Consider the following 19,779-nt stretch of genomic DNA (forward strand, 5'->3'; position numbering starts at 1 on the left):
ATTAAAAAATCTAAAATTAGTTAATATCCATTTTGTATGTTTGATCTTTCTTTTTCGGATTTAATGATTTTACAGTGTTTTTTCTTTAACAGCTTCCTTTATGCAGTTGTTGATGCTACCTTGCATAAGTTTGGATAAGGTTGAATAATATTTCCATGGGTCATACCCTTATATGCGTTCATTTTGAAGATGCTAGTAGGAATAAAAGGTTTCGATACAGTCATGCCCCTTCTTGTATTTTTTATTTTGGTGCTTAAATTGCTTTTTACGGTCCTTATCGATAGAATAAGGTCATTTTATGACAATTTTCCTACTTATCTCTTTTTTCAGTGTTTTAGTCAATGTATCAATTTATTTATTTGCTTAGAAAAAATAAAAAAAAAAAAGCCGTCATTGAATTTTCAAAAATAATAAAATTAGTCTCTAGGCCTTTTGGTTGTGTAAAATCACTCATTTGGTCCACCATCGTCAATAAACCATTGCCACGTATATCAAAAAAACCATTTGGTCTAATCAATTTATGCGACATGTACATATCTCCACATAAGCCTTGCTATATCAACACACTTTGTCAAATAAGCATTCCATCAGATTAGTGAGTCTACATCCACTACTACAACAATATTCCTTCAATTTAGGAAAAAAATGGTTGGCAAAGAGGAAATCCTCTTCGCGGATGGTGGTAGAGTTCTTCAATAATATAGAGCTTAAACAATATAGACAGCTCTTGCAACCACTTATGGGAAGAAGTGGAAGAAGATTTCCTGCGACCTATCTCTCCCATGATTGCCGGGTAGGGCTGAGTTGTCAGAGAACCGCACCACTACCTATTGAAGGAATTTCCCCATCACCACCTTTTTTTAAGAGATATGCTCATATAGCGTAGCATGACTCACTAAATTGATAGAGCGCTAATTTGGCATAGTATGATGATCTAACATGACTTACATGAAAATATGTATACGTTGGACTAGTTAAATTTTTGATACATGTGGCAACTAGAGTAGACGGAATGAGTCATTTTACAAAACCAAAAGGCTCAAGAACTAATTTTATTATTTTTTAAAACCTAATGACTAATTTGATAAACATTAAAAAAAAAAAAAAAAAACGATCAATTTTGAATTTTACCCTCCCCCCAGATGGTTTGAGATTCCATAGCAGTAGCCTCGTACTCGTTATCAACGGTCAAGATTCTAATACTAACAGACAAACAGCAAAAATGTCAAGCTCATTATTGATGTAAATGTACGCTCGAGGCGAAACTGGAAACAAAACTTACCAAAAAATTGTGGAAAAAGCGTAACAAATGCAAGTGTCAGGTTAGGTGTTGAACATAAGATTGGACAGAAATAGCTTGATTTTATTATTATTATTATTATTATTTCTTTATTTTTTATTTTTGATAAAAGTCCTTGCAAACCCATATCTTATGGGACATAAATTTTCTTCAAATTAATATGTATAAAACATTGTTTAACCCATATAAAATAGTGTCAAGGATTTAATGAAAAATTCAAAAATTAGCACACTTAGTAAAAACATAAATCACTTTAGTCGTGACTATTAAGGATAGTAGTTCAATGAGCCAAAAAAATTCTTTCAATCTTCGCAATAGAAATTTTTCACGTATATTTAATTAGTATTAACCACATTAAATTTTCATTGATGCCCTAGATTAGGTTATAGCTCAGTCTGACTAGAATAGACACAATTAGTCTTTCTAACCTTCCCTTTTTGCTCCAAAAAAAAAAAAAAAAAAAGTCACTTTAGTGGTGTTATTTACCACATATTCTAAATATTTTTTAAAAATAAAGTTTTGTTTCAAGATGGTCCGTGACAATCCAGCTATAGTCTGAAAATTGATGGACAAACTTTAAGATGCTGTGCAGAGTCCCGTAGAGTGGACGAAACCCCAAGAAGTTGACCCATCGATTTATGATGTGAACCCATCCCTTGTGAAACCAAAGAGATAAACAATATTAATAAAAATAAAAAATAAAAAAAATAATAATAATTTATTATAATTATTATTAATTGAGTTTTGTCGTTACGGTCGTTTTCTACTAAAAAGAACGAAAACATGAAGAAAGATTCTTTGTGGTTTGGTGTTGTAGTTAACATTAAGGCAAGCAAAGTTGGGTTGGCGACTAACATTAAGGCAAGCAAAGTTGGGTTGGTCGTTTGTCAGTCGCCAACATTATTTGAATGTCCCTTTCATTTATATTCCGTGCTAATATAAACTTTTTGTCCTTAATTCACGGGTGTCATACTTCACTAGTCCGTTATACATAACAATTCCATACATATAACATTTCAGACAGGGACAGAATTAGAATCTGGGGACTGGGGTCAGGAGCCCATTGCTCCCGGTTTTAATTTAATTTAATTTTTATAAAATATTTATTTATATTATATCTAAATCAAATACAAAATTATGATTAATCTATATACTTTTATACTCATACATCGACATGATTCAAATCCGACACGTTACATAATTTTGAAAAATGTCTTATGTTATTTGTTAATATTTTTAACTTGATTACAGAAAAACAAACATGACCAGGTCCCGTCCCGTCCCTAATTCAGAGATAGCATACTCTTATGGTGGAGGTGAGATTCTTTGGAAAGCGGTAGCTCTATTGTTAATTATAACACCAAACTAATGTTCCAAAACCTTAACACTTTTTTAATTATTTTTAAAGGCATGGAAAATGACAAACTCTTGAGCCTGTCTTACAGATATATTATGTATAATTTATTTGCACTCACGCCGTAATGCAATCCATGTGATTTGGTGGATGATTAGCTTTAGATAAGCCCAAAAGTAGCATACGAGAAGTTGGTCAATTAGAATCAGCTTAATTAAATCTAATTATTTAAGCAAGAGTGGGCGGGTTATGGCTGTAGTTGCTCATTAGAAAACAAGTTTGAGTGATGGGCATGGAGATTTTATGGGACGAGCATTACTTTAATCCAGGGCGGCTCAAACTTTAGGAGCTTAAGCACTGTCTATAATCCAGGCCGGCTCAAATTGTAGGCACTTAATGCCACTGACTAAGGCTTCTTAAATAAATAAAAAGGTAACTTTATTGAAGATCTTTGAACTTCTACTTGATTTGATAAATTCTCTCATAAACTTCAAAATCTTTTAATTTAGTCTATGGAACTTTCAATTGCAATCAATTTGGATCACTCCTTCAGATTTTAAACGTTAAATAACCTTTATATCCCTAACTTTTTTTATAAAATTTCAATTTTACCCTTAATTTCCAAATGTTTTTTTATTTAAAAAAGAAATAAAGGAAAATCAGGGATATTTTGGTATTTTTTGATATTTCTAATGGCTAAATTTGACGGAGGGATTTAAATTGAGAGCAATTGAAAGTTCAGAATACTAAATTGAGAAATTTTGAAGTTTTGGGAGAGATTGGTAAAATCGAGTGGAAGTTCAGAGGTCTTCGGTGAAGTTATCCCATAAATAAAAGTTCGGCTTTGTCCAATAAAATTTGTTTTGTTTTGTTTTTTAATTTTTTTTCAAAACAAAAACACTAATAAATAACATAAAACACTCAAAATTAGACTAATTAGTCACGTTTTTATATAACATAGAACATTTTTCGAGACATACAAATAAACAAAAATAGAAATGAATATAGAAGACATGAGCATCCCCAGCAAGGCCTTCAAACATGTGTTATAAGTTAAATTTAACTATTATGTGTTTTTTTTCATCCTCCACAGACCTTTTAAAATGAAATTTTTGTAACAATTTGGTACGGTGAACTTTCAAATATGAAAGTCCATTGGAGTAACTTGTAAGATTTTTTTATTATTTTATCTTCCTCTTTCGCTTTCTCTTTATTTAAAAAAATATAATTAATGAAAATAGCTTGTCAATTGTTAGAATTTGTATTAAAAAATAAATAAGTAAAATAAAAGAGTAATTTTTAAGCAGCTAAAATAACTCTTATAGATAGAGATGGGAACAATCTATGCGTAGATAAAGGGTTTTTGACTAAATAAATACAGCTAGAAGTCCCAATGATATTTAAAAAATAAAAAATAAAATATTTATTCCTTTTGAGAGTATAAATTTCTGTGACCATGTAAAAGTTTAGATCCTTTTTCAGTGTTGTTTTTAAATAATGTTTAGACCATTAACAATCGGTGTCAAAGCAATGAAGCATGCACTAATATACCATGTTAGGTTTCTGTTGAATTAAACAAATTTAAAAATATGAAATCATATTATAATGGCCATAGGCCGTCCCACGCACCAAGCAGTGAAGCTTGGTTTTCCTGCGCTGGACCACACTACACTCACAAAGTTTCAACTGTTTGCCACTACCTCAACTATCACAAAGAGCACTCGCAGCACTCACAACTTAACAAAGCCTTCACTATCTACCTATTCAGTTTGAGTGATTTTTTTTTTTAAAAAAAAATTCAATATATATATAATACAGAAAAATGTTGCAATTATCAAATTATTTTTTTTAAACTTAATTCTCAAGTGTTATATTACAATTTCATAAGATTTATTATTTTAAAAAATAATCACATTTTCATGGGACTTGAAAGAACTATTGGTATTTGTTTATAAAATAACCAACTCATGTTCAATAGTGACAACTGGCAAAAGATGTTAATGCTCTAATCCACCCCCGTCTAGTTGTGGTCCCGGACAACCCCTTGCCTATCTTGTAGCTATCTTGTAGATGTTCCTCCAACGACAGGCAGCTCTACACTAAAAAGTTTATCACCTTATTGATATCTACTTTTTTAAGAACATTCAGGCTTAGTAATTTTTATTTTTTTTTACGTTAAAAAATCACACTTTTAATAAAATATATACATTTTAAAATCTTGTGAACATCTTATTAACAAAACAAAATATTATTTTATTTTCATTTGTCAAAACAAAATATTAACAAAACAATTATAAAATTTTCTTTCACCTTTGTCCATTACTGTATTACCAACCAACAAAAGAAACTGATTATTGGTGAGCCTATATGGATGGAGTACGTGTCCCTCTGTGGCTGTGTAAAACAGTAAAAGGCATCTTCACCGCGATAGGGGCAGAAATTGAAGGGTAATTTATTTCAAGGCCGGAACTGGGAGGTCATCATTGACATTTGACACGTTGTATCTATATATTAACATCATTACTAACCATCATCCCTCCGCACCTCCAAGCAATCAATTACATGTTGAAAACCCACAGCTATCCATAATGTGATTTGATTTAATGATTTATGGTCCTCCCAGACCTTAAAGGAAAAAAAAAAGTATTAGCTATCATAATTGAGGAAAAGGATCTTCTATATTTTAAATTTCTTCAATTTTTTTTATTTAGTGTATTTTAAAAGGTAATGTTGTTCAAAATTTTTAATAATGGTAGTGCATTAAATACAATAACCTTTAAAATGTACTAAATGAAGAAAATGAAGGGGAATTAAAATTGAGAGGATCGTCTCCAAGAGGTAGCTCAATCGGTTGAAACTATGCATAATGAAACGCATGTCACTAATTCGAATTTCCTTCCCCCTATTGTATGGACATATTAAAAAAAAAAGAAAAAAAAAAAAGATAGGATCCTTTTCTCATAATTGAATCCTCTACAAATTTTGTAACATTTTATATTTTATAGGTGTAAATTATTACCTGACAATTTTATATTTTAATAACTAACATGCATAAACTAATACGTTAGTTTATAATAAAGGCTACGCCAATTTATAGAAAACTTATAATAAAAAGTAATAATATTCATAGCAGCACTAAAAACTTTATGACACTCGGATTTATGGTTCAATCCAATTCAGACCATTTTCCTATGCATTATGGTATTAGAGAACGTGCCCACAACTTAGCCCAGTGGGCTGTAATGGGTCAGGCCTTTCTCCTCAATTTCTTTGTTTTGGGTGAGGTAAACAAGCATTACGCGCTTATAGCAAACATGTAACTTAGCCCAACAGGAGAAGTACTCTAAAACCATTAGGGCCCATGCTTGGTGCGATTATCACTGTCCTATAAAATGGGACAAACTATAAGGGAAGCCCCAATGGGAACTTATACTCAAAGGCTCACTTTGTGTAATGACCAAAGGAAATAATAATAATAATAATAATGGTTAATAAGAATTGATCACTTAATTAGAAAGACAAAAAACAAAAAATTACAGTTTCTGTAACATCCCACCCGATAAATGCAAATTGTAAGAATTATTACCAGAGCATTACGAATATCCTTCTTTTTAACTCACTTAACTTTTCTGTTACCATTCTATTTTACATCAATTATTAAATTAAGGAGATTTTTTCTCATAACTGAGCACCAAATCAACATCACATGTTATTTTCCACATGACAAAACACTAGACCAATGCTACCAGTAATTTTCCACGTGACCGAGTACCAAACCGACATTATGGGAAATCGACTACCACATGACCGAGCACTAGACCAATGCCACATGTGATCCCCTATAATTACAAACCGTAATCGAACACTAGACTGACACTGCAAGTAATTTTAATATGATTAAGCATTATACCAATGCCATGTATAACTAGAGAGAGAAGAGTTGTTTCTCAAAGAGAGAAACTCAGTAAAAAAAAAGCAAAAAGCAGTAAAAAAATAGGAGAGGAGGAGGAAAACCAGACGAAATCTCCTTGTCAAGTAGATGGCCAAGTTGCTTTAAGGGAGAGAGAAAATAGCGTTTTTTCTAGTATTATGATTTTTTTTAGGTGGCGCCTAATAATAGCATGCGGTAATCTATTAAACTTTCATATGTATAATTAAAATCGGATTGGAAAAAAAAACTTGAAAATTTGCTGCTCTTATTACCGAATTAAGATCCCTACAATCCCCATCGAATGACTCAAAATGAGCCATGTCATAGAAACTAGAAAGAAGAAGAAAAAAAAGCAACAAAGTTAAGCTATCCATTTCGTATTTCTATTTTTGTTTTTCTTTTCTTTCTTTTTTTTTGTTTTTTTTTTTTTGTTTTTTTTTTTTTTTTTTATTTTTTTTTGAAAAAAACTCCTATATTTTACTATTATTTGATTACGCTGACGTTACAATTTTTCCTTGGATTCCCTTTTGTTATAAGAAAAAAAAAAAAAATTCAAAATGCCACATCATCGTAGCAGAACAAATAGTACGAGCATTATTAAACATGCATGGACTACACGCGTGATTAGTGGCGCATCAAAGCGTTCAATCTGTACTTTCTGGCATTGAATCAGTCATGGAAAATTCCTGAAAAGGGCTCCCCGCTCAGCTGCTAATAAATCAAGATGCCAAAACCCAGGGTACTTTAGTCATTTCATTATTCCGATTTCCCTCTCAAATCTATCGCTATTTTGATTTCCCTCTCCTTTTAAAAATTAAAAGTAGGAAAATAAGGAAAACTACTATTTTCTATATCTGGCGAAGCAATCTGCACCGTCGGATGTGGCGCACTGAAGTTAGCATTAAAGGCATGGACTGGTCCACCCCGACCCTGGCCAATGCGAGAGGGACACGTGCAAAATAATACATATCTACTCCCCACGGTTTTTGTTTCTTTTCATAAACTGTTGCTGGAAATTTTGGCGGGCAAATCTGTGAAATTCAAATAAAGCGCACAAAACCCTAGCGGGCCCTATCACTTCATTCTCTCTCTCTGCGAATTTCTAGTGTTTCGCAATGAAGTCTCTGCGGCTCTGAGGTTCGTGCTTTCTCTGGTTGTCTTAGATCGATCGGAGCTAGGGGTTTATTTTCTCTGTTCTGTTCCGATCTCCGACGAGCTTTGAGTTTTATTATCTGACTTTCTATTTTTTGGGTTTGATTCCTGATCCTTTCTTGGGGTTTTGGTGTAATTTTGATTTCAGAGAAATCAATTGAAGATCTCCGAGGAGGTTTCTAGTTTCTAATTATTATGTAAGTACCTTTAATTTTCAAGATTTTTCTTTCTCTGAGCAATATTAGGGTTTTGGATGCTTATGATGTTTATGCCATGTTTTCTTTAATTTCTTGCCTTTCGAGTGCATAAACAATTGAATTTTATTTGTACGCTGAAGGAATTTTTTTTGAAATCTGATGTTTCAGGTTTGATTAAATTAAAAATTGGTCATTTTTGGAGGAAATAAAGAACAAAATAATTTTGGGGAAAAAATGGGTAAAGCGTCTCCAAAAGATAGGGAATCGAGGAATTCCAAGCGGAAAAAGCGAATACGGGGTTCGAGCAACAAGTATCTGAAGCCAGGTACGCTTGCTCAGCTTCGGTACAACAAGGCCTCGGCTGCAAGGTCCTGTACTGATCTTGGGAGGAAAAGGGTCGCGGTGTTGGAAGCCAAGAAGTCAGAGAGTGATCTGGCGCTTGAAGATAATAAGTCCGTTGATAGAAGCCCTTTGATGTTGTCGCCGGTGAATTTGGTTAAGCAGAACTATTTCCTGGGAACACCAAAGACACCTCGAGTTGAAGATTGTGAGTCTGAGTCCCGGCTTGAGTTGCTTCCAATGGATTTGCTGGTATACTTTATACATCTGTTGTAGTTAGAACTTGCTTGTTTATCTGTAATCATGTAATCTTGAATATATTTTTCTTTCATTTTATGTTTAGAAATTAGGATTTTGAGATTTTGTTGATGCGGAGGGCCATCAAAGGACAGTGGCTGATTTGTGAGCTGAGAAACCCACAAAAGGGGATGGGATAGCGTACAACCCTTTCCTTCCATCTTTTGGTGGGCTATCTAAGCAGTGTAGTTGCCATGTTAAAGATTCCAACTTTTTATTATTCTTCTTGAGCATGGATTGGTTATTACCATATAAAGCGCTGTTTATTGGGGCAATAGTTAATACATAGTCTATCACATGGTTGAGAATTATGAAATTGTGAAATTAAACCGAAGAAGGGAGGTATATAGATGTCATGCAAGTAGAATGATGAAAGGTGGAGCCGTGGAGGTTTAATATCTGGGTCTTTTTCTTAGAATTTGTTTCAAGGTTGAGAGTTATGCATGATCATTTTAGCTTTACCAGTATCATGTGGTATTACATACACTTTCTTAGGAAGTTGAGTAAGCTGACTTCCTGTGGTTTGCTTGATGCATTCTTTTACTCGTTTCATGTGTTTTCCTCACTGCCACTGAATGTATGCTTTAGTCACATAAGGTCTTAAATATGGATAGTTGGGCAATTTTTGCTCGTGAATTGGTGTGAAGATTTGATTTGAGCTTGTTAGAATATTGGAAATTACTTAAACCAGATACTCCTTTAAGTGTTTTGCTTTATAGTTTTGTAACAGAATCCAGTTTTAGCAGTAATGTACTTCTGAATATAAATTATTCCATTGTGCTTCTTACTTAAATAGCCATATAACCATATTTTTTCTTTTTATTCTTTCCAAAACATAAGACTGGACCTTTAATCCCATGTCCATAAATTATAAACAGGCACATGACACTTGCACAAATCTTTGTGTTATATGTTAGTTGGGGTATGTGTATCTATTTTTGAATGCATGCTGCCATAATGCATATCTAGTTTCTGTTTGCTATATGCATTTTTTTGTGTTTGTTTTGAGTCACTAATTCCTGTTTGTTTCATGTATTCGAGGTTAAAATACTTTGCCACTTGCACCACGACCAACTGAGGGCTGTTTTTCATGTTTCTCAAAGAATTAGAAAAGCTGTAAGTTAATCCCTCTCTCTCTCTGGAATGTGTTTATATGTGGGTCAATTGTGATTTTGTGTTGAAGATGGATGTTTCTATTTATACTATTGTGGGCAGGTTGTGCTTGCAAGGCAATTCCACTTTAATTATACTACTCCTGATCGCTCTCGACAAGAGATGTTAAGAGCAATGACCCCACGGCCAACAGAACACTGGCCTTTTCTTAGGTAGTTATCTCAAACTTAAAGTTGTATCCTTGTTTTCTGTTTGGTATCCAATTTCTACTTTTAATGCTTCTATATTTTCCCCCCCTTATATTTACCATTCGAAATTATCCTTTGCAGCAGGGGAGATGGAAAGGGAATTTGGTTACCTAGCCCACATACCCCAAAAGCACCAAGGCATGGTCCTCGGCCACCTTCTCGTCTCAAATTCTCTGAGGTGCGGCAAGTTGCAGCTGTTCTATTCCCAGAATCAGCTTTTCCTTCGAGATGTATGGTTCCATCCGCTTTACCAAAGCCCCTGTGCAAATCCTTGGCTTCTAATCGAGTTCTATTCTATGAGGATGAGTTATGCCATGCTGTTGCTCAGAATAAACTTCGATGATTTCTTTTTCCTTGTTTCTTATCGCCTTATGTTCCTCTGTGTATAGTTTGTTTCCAGTCTCTATAGGTGGTCATAGTCAGGGTAGGGAGTGTGCAATTTTGTAGATTTTCTGGGGCAATTTTAGGTGATATGAAACTTAAGATTTTGTGTTAGGGTTGAAAGATTTAGGTGATGGTTTTGGGAATAACATATTTCAAGCTGGTTACTTGTATATTTCCTATATATGTTTGAAAGAATGGCTTGTTCTTTCTCCTTAGCAGGACAATTGGTACTATTGCTTGTATGAAGTATCAACTGTTCCCTAGTATTTATTTATTTATTTTTGGTCAAAGCAGTATGATTTTGGAGGATCTGTTCTTATCAAATCTTGCTGGTGTTGCATGTTCCCATTTATATTCCCCTTGCAGAAAAGAAAAAGAAGCAAGATTTGAACTTAATTTTGTAATTGTTTCATCAACTTTTAATTAAATTTAGTTTTATGCAAACTTTTACCAATGCATCTGGTTATTTCAATGAGCAGAAGTTAAGATGTTGGCATCAATGGAACTTGGTTCTTGTCAGATGTTGATTGCACTTTCTTGAGAGTTGTTATTAGTCATTATCTATGGCTATCTTTATGTTTATTTGGAAATGTATTATTTAAGTGACCTCCCAACTGTATTTTGGGTTTCCTATCTTAGAGGGCGTCGTCACTTCAGTTGTATGTCCTTTTACACTAAAGAAAGTGGAAGGAAATCTTGCCTGACAAATGCTACTGCCACATACAGCCAAAGCACATGACAGGAGCATAACATAACAAAAATTTATAGTAAACAATTATCCTCATGTATAAAATCCGTTGACATGTACTAGAGAGATACTGCCGAGTTTGTGGATATATAATAGTTCTAATTTGAGTACAATAATAACCTACTGAACTTGCACCAAATTAACAATTAAGTTTCATTGTTCCTTTCAATATTTCTATCGGAACGAGACAGTCTGGATGAAGATATTTCGGCATATTGTTTTAGGGTTACACAGTTAGGGCTGAACGGATATGTAAACTCGTCACAAACTTAATATGAAATTAGCAGATTAAGGTTGAGGAATATGACACATTTAATTAAATAAGTTGAGTGTTTCAGCACAACTTGAATCTAACACGCGAATATATATATATATATATATATAATCATTTGTTATATAATACAATAGATTCATGACATCTTGAAATGAAGCACATCATTATTACATAACCAAAAGAGAACTAGGAACGGCCCTCAGAAGAATTCATTTATGTGCTTATTTATGATTAGAGGGGTGAGGATCTTATAAGCTTGCTCTGAGGGGTGGTAACTGTCCCAAAAGATATATTTAGAGGCATCAGAACATGTATTTGGTGAAAAGTGGTTGCATAGAATGCTGACTTCTATGTTCCCTGTGCCACAGCATCCTTTGTTCGCCACTTCAAATCCTGAATCATAAAACCAAGGATCAAGAAAAGATGTAAAAACCTACCTATATTTACAATTGATTGATTTAATCATTCAGTTAGTACTTTCATATTTTAACACTCTTCAAACATCATGTTAAGGTGGTGATGATGATTACCATATTGGGCAGGGTTTTGGATAAGGGCAAGCAAGGGGTTATAGACATCAAGGTAGACAAGCCTAGCGTCTGGAAGCCTTCGATTGAGGGAATCCATTTGGGAGGAGAGCTTTGAATTGAAAAGAATTGCTGCTTGGTTGGCAGACTCAAAACACCCTCTCTCTATGCCTCCATCCAGTGTTCTCTGTGATGGCACACACCCTATTGATGGTATGCTTAGTACTCCTATCCTTCTTGCTCCCAGTCCATAAAGTTCCTGCCAATTTTATTTTATTTTTTAATCCCTAATAAACATCAAGAAAGTACTCATCAAAAAAAAAAAAAAAAAAAAAAAAGGTATAAAAGCCACTCACAACTTTAAGAAGAAAAATTCTTTAACTTCATATTTTTAAAATTGTTTGTTTAGATGTCATATTCCATAAAGTTTCAACATGGATCTAATTAATCAGCAAAAAACTTGTCAATCTTTTTGTTTAAAACTTATACATCCGAGACATTTCCGCCGGCCCATACCGGCAAACTCATTTGCTTATTTTTCTCCTCTTTTATAGTCTTGTAGGCGCTTTCGATTGGTATTCCGGCATGAGAAAATCTGTTCTAACAAACAAGTTTGTCAAATGATCAAATATCAGTAATGCAATCATTTGTGTGTTTAATTAGAAACATACTTGAAAGAAACTTGCTGCTGATGTAACCATTAGATCAATATATCCAGGGATATCATAATGTGCACTCCTGGACGGTGTGGAGAAATAAGTATTGGCAATGTCGTCGCTCCCTGTGCACACTATGAATATACCTTTTGACAACAGAGTTGCTGTTCTGTCTTCTCCTACTGCTGTCTTTATCTTCTTTATGTAATCTTTGAACATTTCTACTTGATCCGATAGTGAAAGGACAGACTGATTATTGAAATGAATCAAAAGTAACTATTAAAATATATAAGAGATTAGAATTTAAAAGAGAAAAAAAAAAGAAGGAGGGTTATAATTAGTTAATTACCACTATTTTAGCAGTAAGGGGATCATATCCTGCACCTCCAGAAGCAAAACTTACACCAGTAAGGAGGTCTTGAAGCTGCAGATTCGGATCAAGATAAGCCGGCAACAACTTCTTTACACCAAATAATTCAGCTGAAAATTTGTTTAATTTAATCAGTGTAATCGTTTTTTTTTAATATATATATATGATTAGCAGCAGCAAATGCAAATGTTCAAACACTACCTATGAGGTCTGAGGGGACCCTTCCATTGCTAAACCTTCCAGTTGGTTGGCCTCCTATGAAATCCCTTCCATATGGTGGGAAATTGCATTTGATGAGGCTGTCAATGTTGTTGTTATTGCCCGGATCCACTATTGAATCTCCAAAGACTATTACTGCAGGAACTGGTTCATTCTTAGGCATTGTTGCAGCACTGCCTGCAGTGTTAAGGGAAATGATGAAAATGGTGATGGAGAAAACAATGTTTGAGGAAGAAGAAAGAGGTTTTTGAGAGGAAGACTTCATGGTATTATGAGTATATTTTATGGAGCTTATTTGGGGGAAGAAGAGGAAGCAAGGCTTTCTGTGTTCAATGCAATGCATGGCTATGGAGCAACCTATTTATTGGATCTAGTGAGATGGTATTGAAAGAGAAAGATAGCTAGGTTACAATTAATGCCACTTTCAAAGTAGAAAGTAGATGATTTTGATTCCAAACATTTCTCAAGAATTTTTTTTTTATTTTTTATTTATTGTTTATTGAGAGGAATGACAATGCTAGAAATTAAAAAGTGTTTTGTTTTTCCATTTTGTAAATGAACAAGGTAACAACTGACCAAATATTTCTTCAAATAACTGAGTTGGATACAATTTAATTTGCTCCCATTTTAACATTCTGACTCGCTAAAACAACATTTGGCGAGCTTTTTTTTTTTTTTTTTTTTTTTTTTTTTACATGTCCATACAAGAGAAGGGAGAGGTGGGATTCGAACTAGTAACTTCTGCTTCATTAGGCGTAGTTCACAGTCGATTGAGCTATCCCTTAAGGACACATTTGGCTAACTAGATGAAAATGAAAGGTCAATTGGTTTAGCCTTATTGATTTTCCTACTTAATCTATGTATTATTAATGGAATCAAGAATGGAAAGGACTCCTCACTTTCCTTTAATTCCTATTTCTTTACATAAACAGATATTTATGGAAAGTAATTAAAATAGGACGAGATTTCTTGAAATTTTTTGCTCGAATTCTTTTCAGAAAATTGGGATCCATTAAAATAAACACACGCCCAAAAAGAATTTTAATATCAACACACGAATCGAATACCTGTAAAAATTTCGAGAAGATGAAAAATCTCATGGCATACATCCAGATTTACTGTTTCTCCAAGTGAAACTTGGTTGGGCAATTTCCCATCATTGAGTCCCATAACTTACCACGTGGCTTTTAGACAACAAAATTAAGGTTAGCATTAAACGAGGCTAACCACCCTAATCAAAGGAAGATATCTCATCTCATGTCTTAATTGTCCCCGAATCATGGACAGAGAGATATCACAGTCATAATGGTCGTCTCATGATCAACCACCTACAAAACAGGAAGCTACCAAGCTGCTTTGATTTGTCGCGATCAAAACATAACACTGCAGTTTCTTGGAGGCTGTTAACCGTCATTTTCTTAGGACATGTCTCCATCTCTGTATTAATAAGAGAACGTGAATCCTTAACTGCATCTTCTAGGTACTTTTCTTACGTCTAGGTACTTTTTCTTACGGGTTGAGATTTTTTAATTTTTTTTTAAAAAATTTAAAATTCTTAAATTCATAAATTTTAACCGTTCAAATCATTTAAACGTTTAAAATAAGTGATATTTCAGTATTTAATGAGGAAATTAGCTTCAATGAATTTAATAAGTCATATTTCTTTATTAAATACTGAAGTATAACTTATTTTAGACGTTTAGATAAAATAAATTACTAAAATTTATAAATTTAAAAATCACAAATTTAAAATTTTTTTTAAGAAATCTCAATCCCTTTCTCCTGCAAGTTATGATAGATATGGTTTCTTCTAATTAAACAGATAATTAAGCATGATTGGACATTTTTCTTTTAATCATAATTGGGGCTTTAATTGTCCCTAAGAGGTAGCTTAATCGGCTGGGACCACGCCTAATGAAGCGGAGGTTACTAGTTCGAATTCCCCCTCCCCCTCTTGTGCGGACATGTCAAAAAAAAAAAAAAAAAAATAATTGGGGCTTTAATTAAAAGCATTGACTAATGTTACGTGCTTTAATTAAAATAAATTTTAACACATCCATCCTCTCATCCCACTCTGACTCAGCCTTTGCTGCCATTGGCACCAACTCTGATGGGTCTGCCACATTGGGTCCCTCTTGTGACCCAACTGCAAAATTAACGCCAGCTTATTCTCCTCGAGGGAGACTACTCATTATTTATCCTCCAAAAATCTCATCTCATGAATTACCCCATTATTTTCATACTTGGTCTCCTCAGCTCTTTTGACAGCTGGACTGTCACCAGGATTGATAAGAGCGCCAACCTCCATACTCATCTCATAGCTTAATAGCTACTACTAGTTTTAATTAATTTATCTATTGAAAAAAAAATTAAATAAAATGCCCAACTTGTAGTTCACAGCCCCAAACCCTTCTTCGAAACTAGAAAGCCCTCCTCCGTCTCCCTAATGGTATAAGCTCCGTGGAAGCAAAGCCTCCCCACTCTATTGGTCTGCCAAAGCAGGCCTATTTAAATTTAGAAAAAAAGTTAGGTGTTCTTTTAATATTTTTTTATGTTTTCTTAATTGTGATGTGTCTTTTAAAATTATTGTTGAATTTGAAATTATCATTATTGACTTTTAATCTATTAATGATTTTAAAAGTCACATTACAATTGGAATGACAATATGAGAATACTAGAAGAACGCCTAATATTTTTCTTAAATTTATATGCCCTATAAATTGACTGAAACCAACCAGCCCTAGATGGACGATCATATCTGACGGCGGTAATCACTTAGATTGTCAATACCCCTTATGTTTGGAGGCTAAACAACATTTGTATAACAAAAGGGGGACACAATACATGAACCCTACTTCCTATCCGACGAGACAAAGGGAAAAACAAGTTCAAACCCTAATAGAAAAGCGAAATAAATCAACACTGTCAAATCGCATTCAAACAAGGCCTTGTTATGAAGCCCTCAGTTGATAAAGCTTTGATCGGCTAGTGACCGAACACCTCAAGTTCTTGTAAGATGTAGCACCTCGGTCAACAAGCATCAACTAATCCAACAACCAAAGCTCTCGGGAAGTCACCTTGGTGGAATGGGAATTGACCGACCTTTAACCGAGGCTCTTGGGAACAATTTTTGTATTTATCTTGATCGCCCATTTTTACCCAATAAATGTTGGAATTAAAAAATCTTTATGAAATATAAATTTGTAACACTTTAAATAAGCTTTCCAACGCTATTAAAATTGTCTTCATCCCATATTAAAATCTTAACATATGGGCTTTTTATTATGACCGATTAGTTCCAAAACTAGCATAGGCCACTAATACAGTGAGAGTCGAGAGAGGAAAAGATAATATGATTGCACTAAACCCCACCCCGCAGTGACAAAAAAAAAAAAAAAAAAAAAAAAACCACCCCCACTATATTTACCAACCCACATGATTGTTGGATATGGCGCCCTCTCCATAACCAAAGGGCTTTCCAAATAGAGAAACTGTTTCCGGTGTTCCAACAATGTCGGCGACTCAAGAGACCTCCAGTTTAAGGCTGCGTGTCGGACTCACGCCTCGAGTCGCTTCCAATGGATTTGCTGGTATTTTCTTGTTTATCTGTTACCATTGAAATCTGTTGGATATATATATGTTTTCCTTTAATTTCCTCTATTTTTAGAAACTTTCGTAATTTTTAGATTATGGGTACCATGTTAAAGAGTGAAAACCATTTATTTTTGTCGATTTAGCTATCTTCAGTTGAGATACCAGATTGGGGAAATACTTATTAATTAATATATAAATTTGACAACTTGAACTTAAAGACACAGGTCTTTCTAAGTTTAGCTTAGAAATTACATTTTTATCCCACGCCTATAAACTCCTTATTTTTTCTTTAATAGTTCATGATCCAAATGCTCCAAAAACTAATTGACATTGGCAATTTAGCACGTCAGTAGAGTGAGATAAAAGTACGATAAAAATGTAATTTTTAACATTATTCATACTAATTTAGTAAATCTGATTTTCTGTGGTTGTTTCATTAATGCATTATTTGACTCGTTTTATGTAAGAATTGGTGTTTGCTTTATTTAATTACATAAGAGTTCTCTACTCTGGAAATTAAAGGTGGGCAATTTTTGCTTGTGGAAAGCTGTGAAGATTTGTTTTGAGCTTTTAGATAATATTAGAAGTGACAAAAGAGATTGTCCTAAACTTCTTTGCTTTATTAGTTTCATAATATATAACACATTTTTACTAGTAACTTTTTCTTAAGATAATTTATTCTATTATGCTTCTTTATTTGTATGTTTTGAGCTTCTAATTAATTCCTTTTTTGTTTCATGAATTTGAGGTTAAAATAATTTGCAACTTGCACCACGACCAACTGAGGGCTGTTCTTCATGTTTCTAAAACAATTAGCAATGCTGTAAGCTCACCTCTCTCTCTCTCTCTCTCTCTCTGTGGATCAATTATGCTTTTGCGTAGATGATGGTGATGGATGGTTTAGTTTATATGCTACTGTGGCCAGGCAATCCGACTTTAATTATACAAATTCCGAATCGCTCTCATGTGGGCACACTGCCGGCAGATCACTTGTGTCTTCATAGGTACTTAATCTTTTTTTCTTCTTCATTTATCCTTTTAAATCATCATTTATTTTAAAAGTTTAACAAAAGAAATCGATAAATTTAATCAACACTACCACCACTTATATATAATATTTTAATTAAATGGGGTGCAATGAATTGATGGAGTAATGTTTCTAATACTATTTTAAATCACTATTTATCCCAAATTTAATCATTTAATCAAAACATCTTATTCTGCAGCATGCATGGGAGATGGAAAGGGAATTTTGAAGGCATGCCCACATACCCCACCACCACCAAGGAAAGGTAGTCGGCTATACATTCTCGTCTCAATTTCTCTGATCAAGCTCTATCCTATGAAGATGAGTTATGCCAGGCTGTTGCTCGGAATAAACTTAGTTGATTTCCTTTTCTGGTTTCTAAGTGCCGCATGTTCGTCCCTGTCGGTGTATGTATTTTTTTGTTTTTAGTCTGTATATATAGGTGATCATACGTAGTAATTAGTAGGGGGGTGGGGGTGGGGTGGGGTTATAGGGAGTATCTATGCAATTTCGTTGGGGTTACATGTTTTAGGAGATTTGTGTTAGGTTTGAAAGATTCAGATGATATAATTAACATGTATATGTTTGAAAGAACGGCTAGTTCTTTCAAGTACTCATTTATTTTATTGTACATAATTCCCAAGAGTTTCTGGTCGATGTTTTGGTCGAAGGTCGTTCGACCGAAGTTGTTCTATAATGTGTTGTGATTGTGGCACGGCAGCATAGATGAATTTACTATTTAGAGGAGACTGGTAGTGGCCCTGGTCCCCCCAAATTACAAGGAAAACAAAAATTAAGGTAAAAAAATAATAATTTAAGGTATTTTTTGCCAATTGGTCCCTCCCCAAATTTATTTTACCTTGGGTCCTCCTAAATTTAAAGTTGGCTCCATCCCTACACAGCAATTTTGTAATTTGCAACCTTACTTCTATTTAAGCTCAGTAAAAACATGTTGGTATTGTGTAAGCTCAATATATAAGGTGATCATATGATCTTAATATTTGTGTTAGATTTGAAAGATTCAGATGATGACGGTTTCGAACTGGTAAATTGTACTATATATATATTTCCTGTATATGTTTGAAAGACGGGATAATCCTTTCTATATAGTACGAATCAAAAGAATGGCCAGTTGTTTCTCCTTGTCGTACGTGCCACCTCTTTTGCTCCTGACCACACGTGTGAGAATAATGGCAGCAAGGTAGCAGCAGCCAGCAGGCCAAAACCCTCGAGGCTCACGTATACGGCAGTTGGATATCATATCCAGCCGACTCCTGCTATGCGGCTGCAAAATTGCATCGGACATATATTTAAAAAATAAGAAAAACATCAGTAAAGCCCTCAAACTTTTAGCCGATTTGACAAATATTTTTTGAATTACCAAAATTTTTACTTAGGCTTCATAAACTTTAGTTTGTTCTCACTTTAAACTATTCTGTTAGTTTTCAACATTAAAGTTAAACAATTTGACTTTTTATGTCCATTTTACCTTCACCAAAAAACTACACTGTTTTGTGCCCAAAAACTACAACACCTACCCAGTCCAAAACAACATTATTTTAGGTATTAATTTTTTTTTTTTTTAAAAAAAGAAAAGCAAAATTTAAGAAAAAAAAAAGAAAAAGAAAAGACCAAATCGGGGTGGCGCCCTGGCCGATCTGGGGGTGGTCGAGCCACCCCCATGGCCAAGGGGGTGGTCAGGCCACCCCCAAAAGGCCAAAAAAAAAAAGAAAAAAAAAGAAGAAGAAGGGGATCGGGTGTTTTGGGGGTGGTTTCAGCCACCCCTTACCGGCTGTATGGGGCGGCCGAAACCACCCCCAGGCCCTTGGGGGTGGTTCGGCCACCCCCAAAAGCACCCGATCCCCCACTCCCTCCTTTTTTTTTTTGGCCTTTTAGAGGTGGCTGGACCACCCCCAGACCGGCCAGGGGGTGGCTGGAGCCACCCCGATTTGGTGGTCTTTATTGTTATTTTTTTATATTTTGCTCAAAACAACATCTTTGTGGGTTGGGTGGTGATGTAGTTTTGAAGCTCAAAATGATGTAGTTTTG

The 19,779-nt window shown here is 34.3% G+C and overlaps 2 protein-coding genes across 2 annotated transcripts; one reads left to right on the forward strand and one right to left on the reverse strand.

Annotated features, from left to right (window-relative positions):
• The first annotated feature begins 7,637 nt into the window (after nucleotides 1-7,637).
• FBS4 (F-box family protein) lies at nucleotides 7,638-10,682 on the forward strand. The gene is made up of 6 exons (XM_059582859.2): nucleotides 7,638-7,722; nucleotides 7,886-7,934; nucleotides 8,103-8,525; nucleotides 9,612-9,686; nucleotides 9,786-9,895; nucleotides 10,013-10,682. Exons 3-6 carry the CDS (start codon nucleotides 8,169-8,171, stop codon nucleotides 10,272-10,274), a joined length of 804 nt encoding a protein of 267 aa, XP_059438842.2. The 5' UTR covers nucleotides 7,638-7,722; nucleotides 7,886-7,934; nucleotides 8,103-8,168; the 3' UTR covers nucleotides 10,275-10,682.
• Nucleotides 10,683-11,488: 806 nt separating this feature from the next.
• Nucleotides 11,489-13,380, reverse strand: LOC132172320 (GDSL esterase/lipase EXL3). The gene is made up of 5 exons (XM_059583798.2): nucleotides 13,092-13,380; nucleotides 12,870-13,000; nucleotides 12,536-12,769; nucleotides 11,868-12,123; nucleotides 11,489-11,730 (listed from the first exon to the last, which is right to left on the reverse strand). The coding sequence occupies exons 1-5, from the start codon at nucleotides 13,372-13,374 to the stop codon at nucleotides 11,537-11,539; spliced, it is 1,098 nt and encodes a 365-aa protein (XP_059439781.2). The 5' UTR covers nucleotides 13,375-13,380; the 3' UTR covers nucleotides 11,489-11,536.
• Between the last annotated feature and the right edge of the window lie 6,399 nt (nucleotides 13,381-19,779).

Source organism: Corylus avellana, chromosome 1, assembly GCF_965113065.1.
Source record: "Corylus avellana chromosome 1, dhCorAvel1.hap1.2, whole genome shotgun sequence".
NCBI classification, from domain to species: domain Eukaryota; kingdom Viridiplantae; phylum Streptophyta; class Magnoliopsida; order Fagales; family Betulaceae; genus Corylus; species Corylus avellana.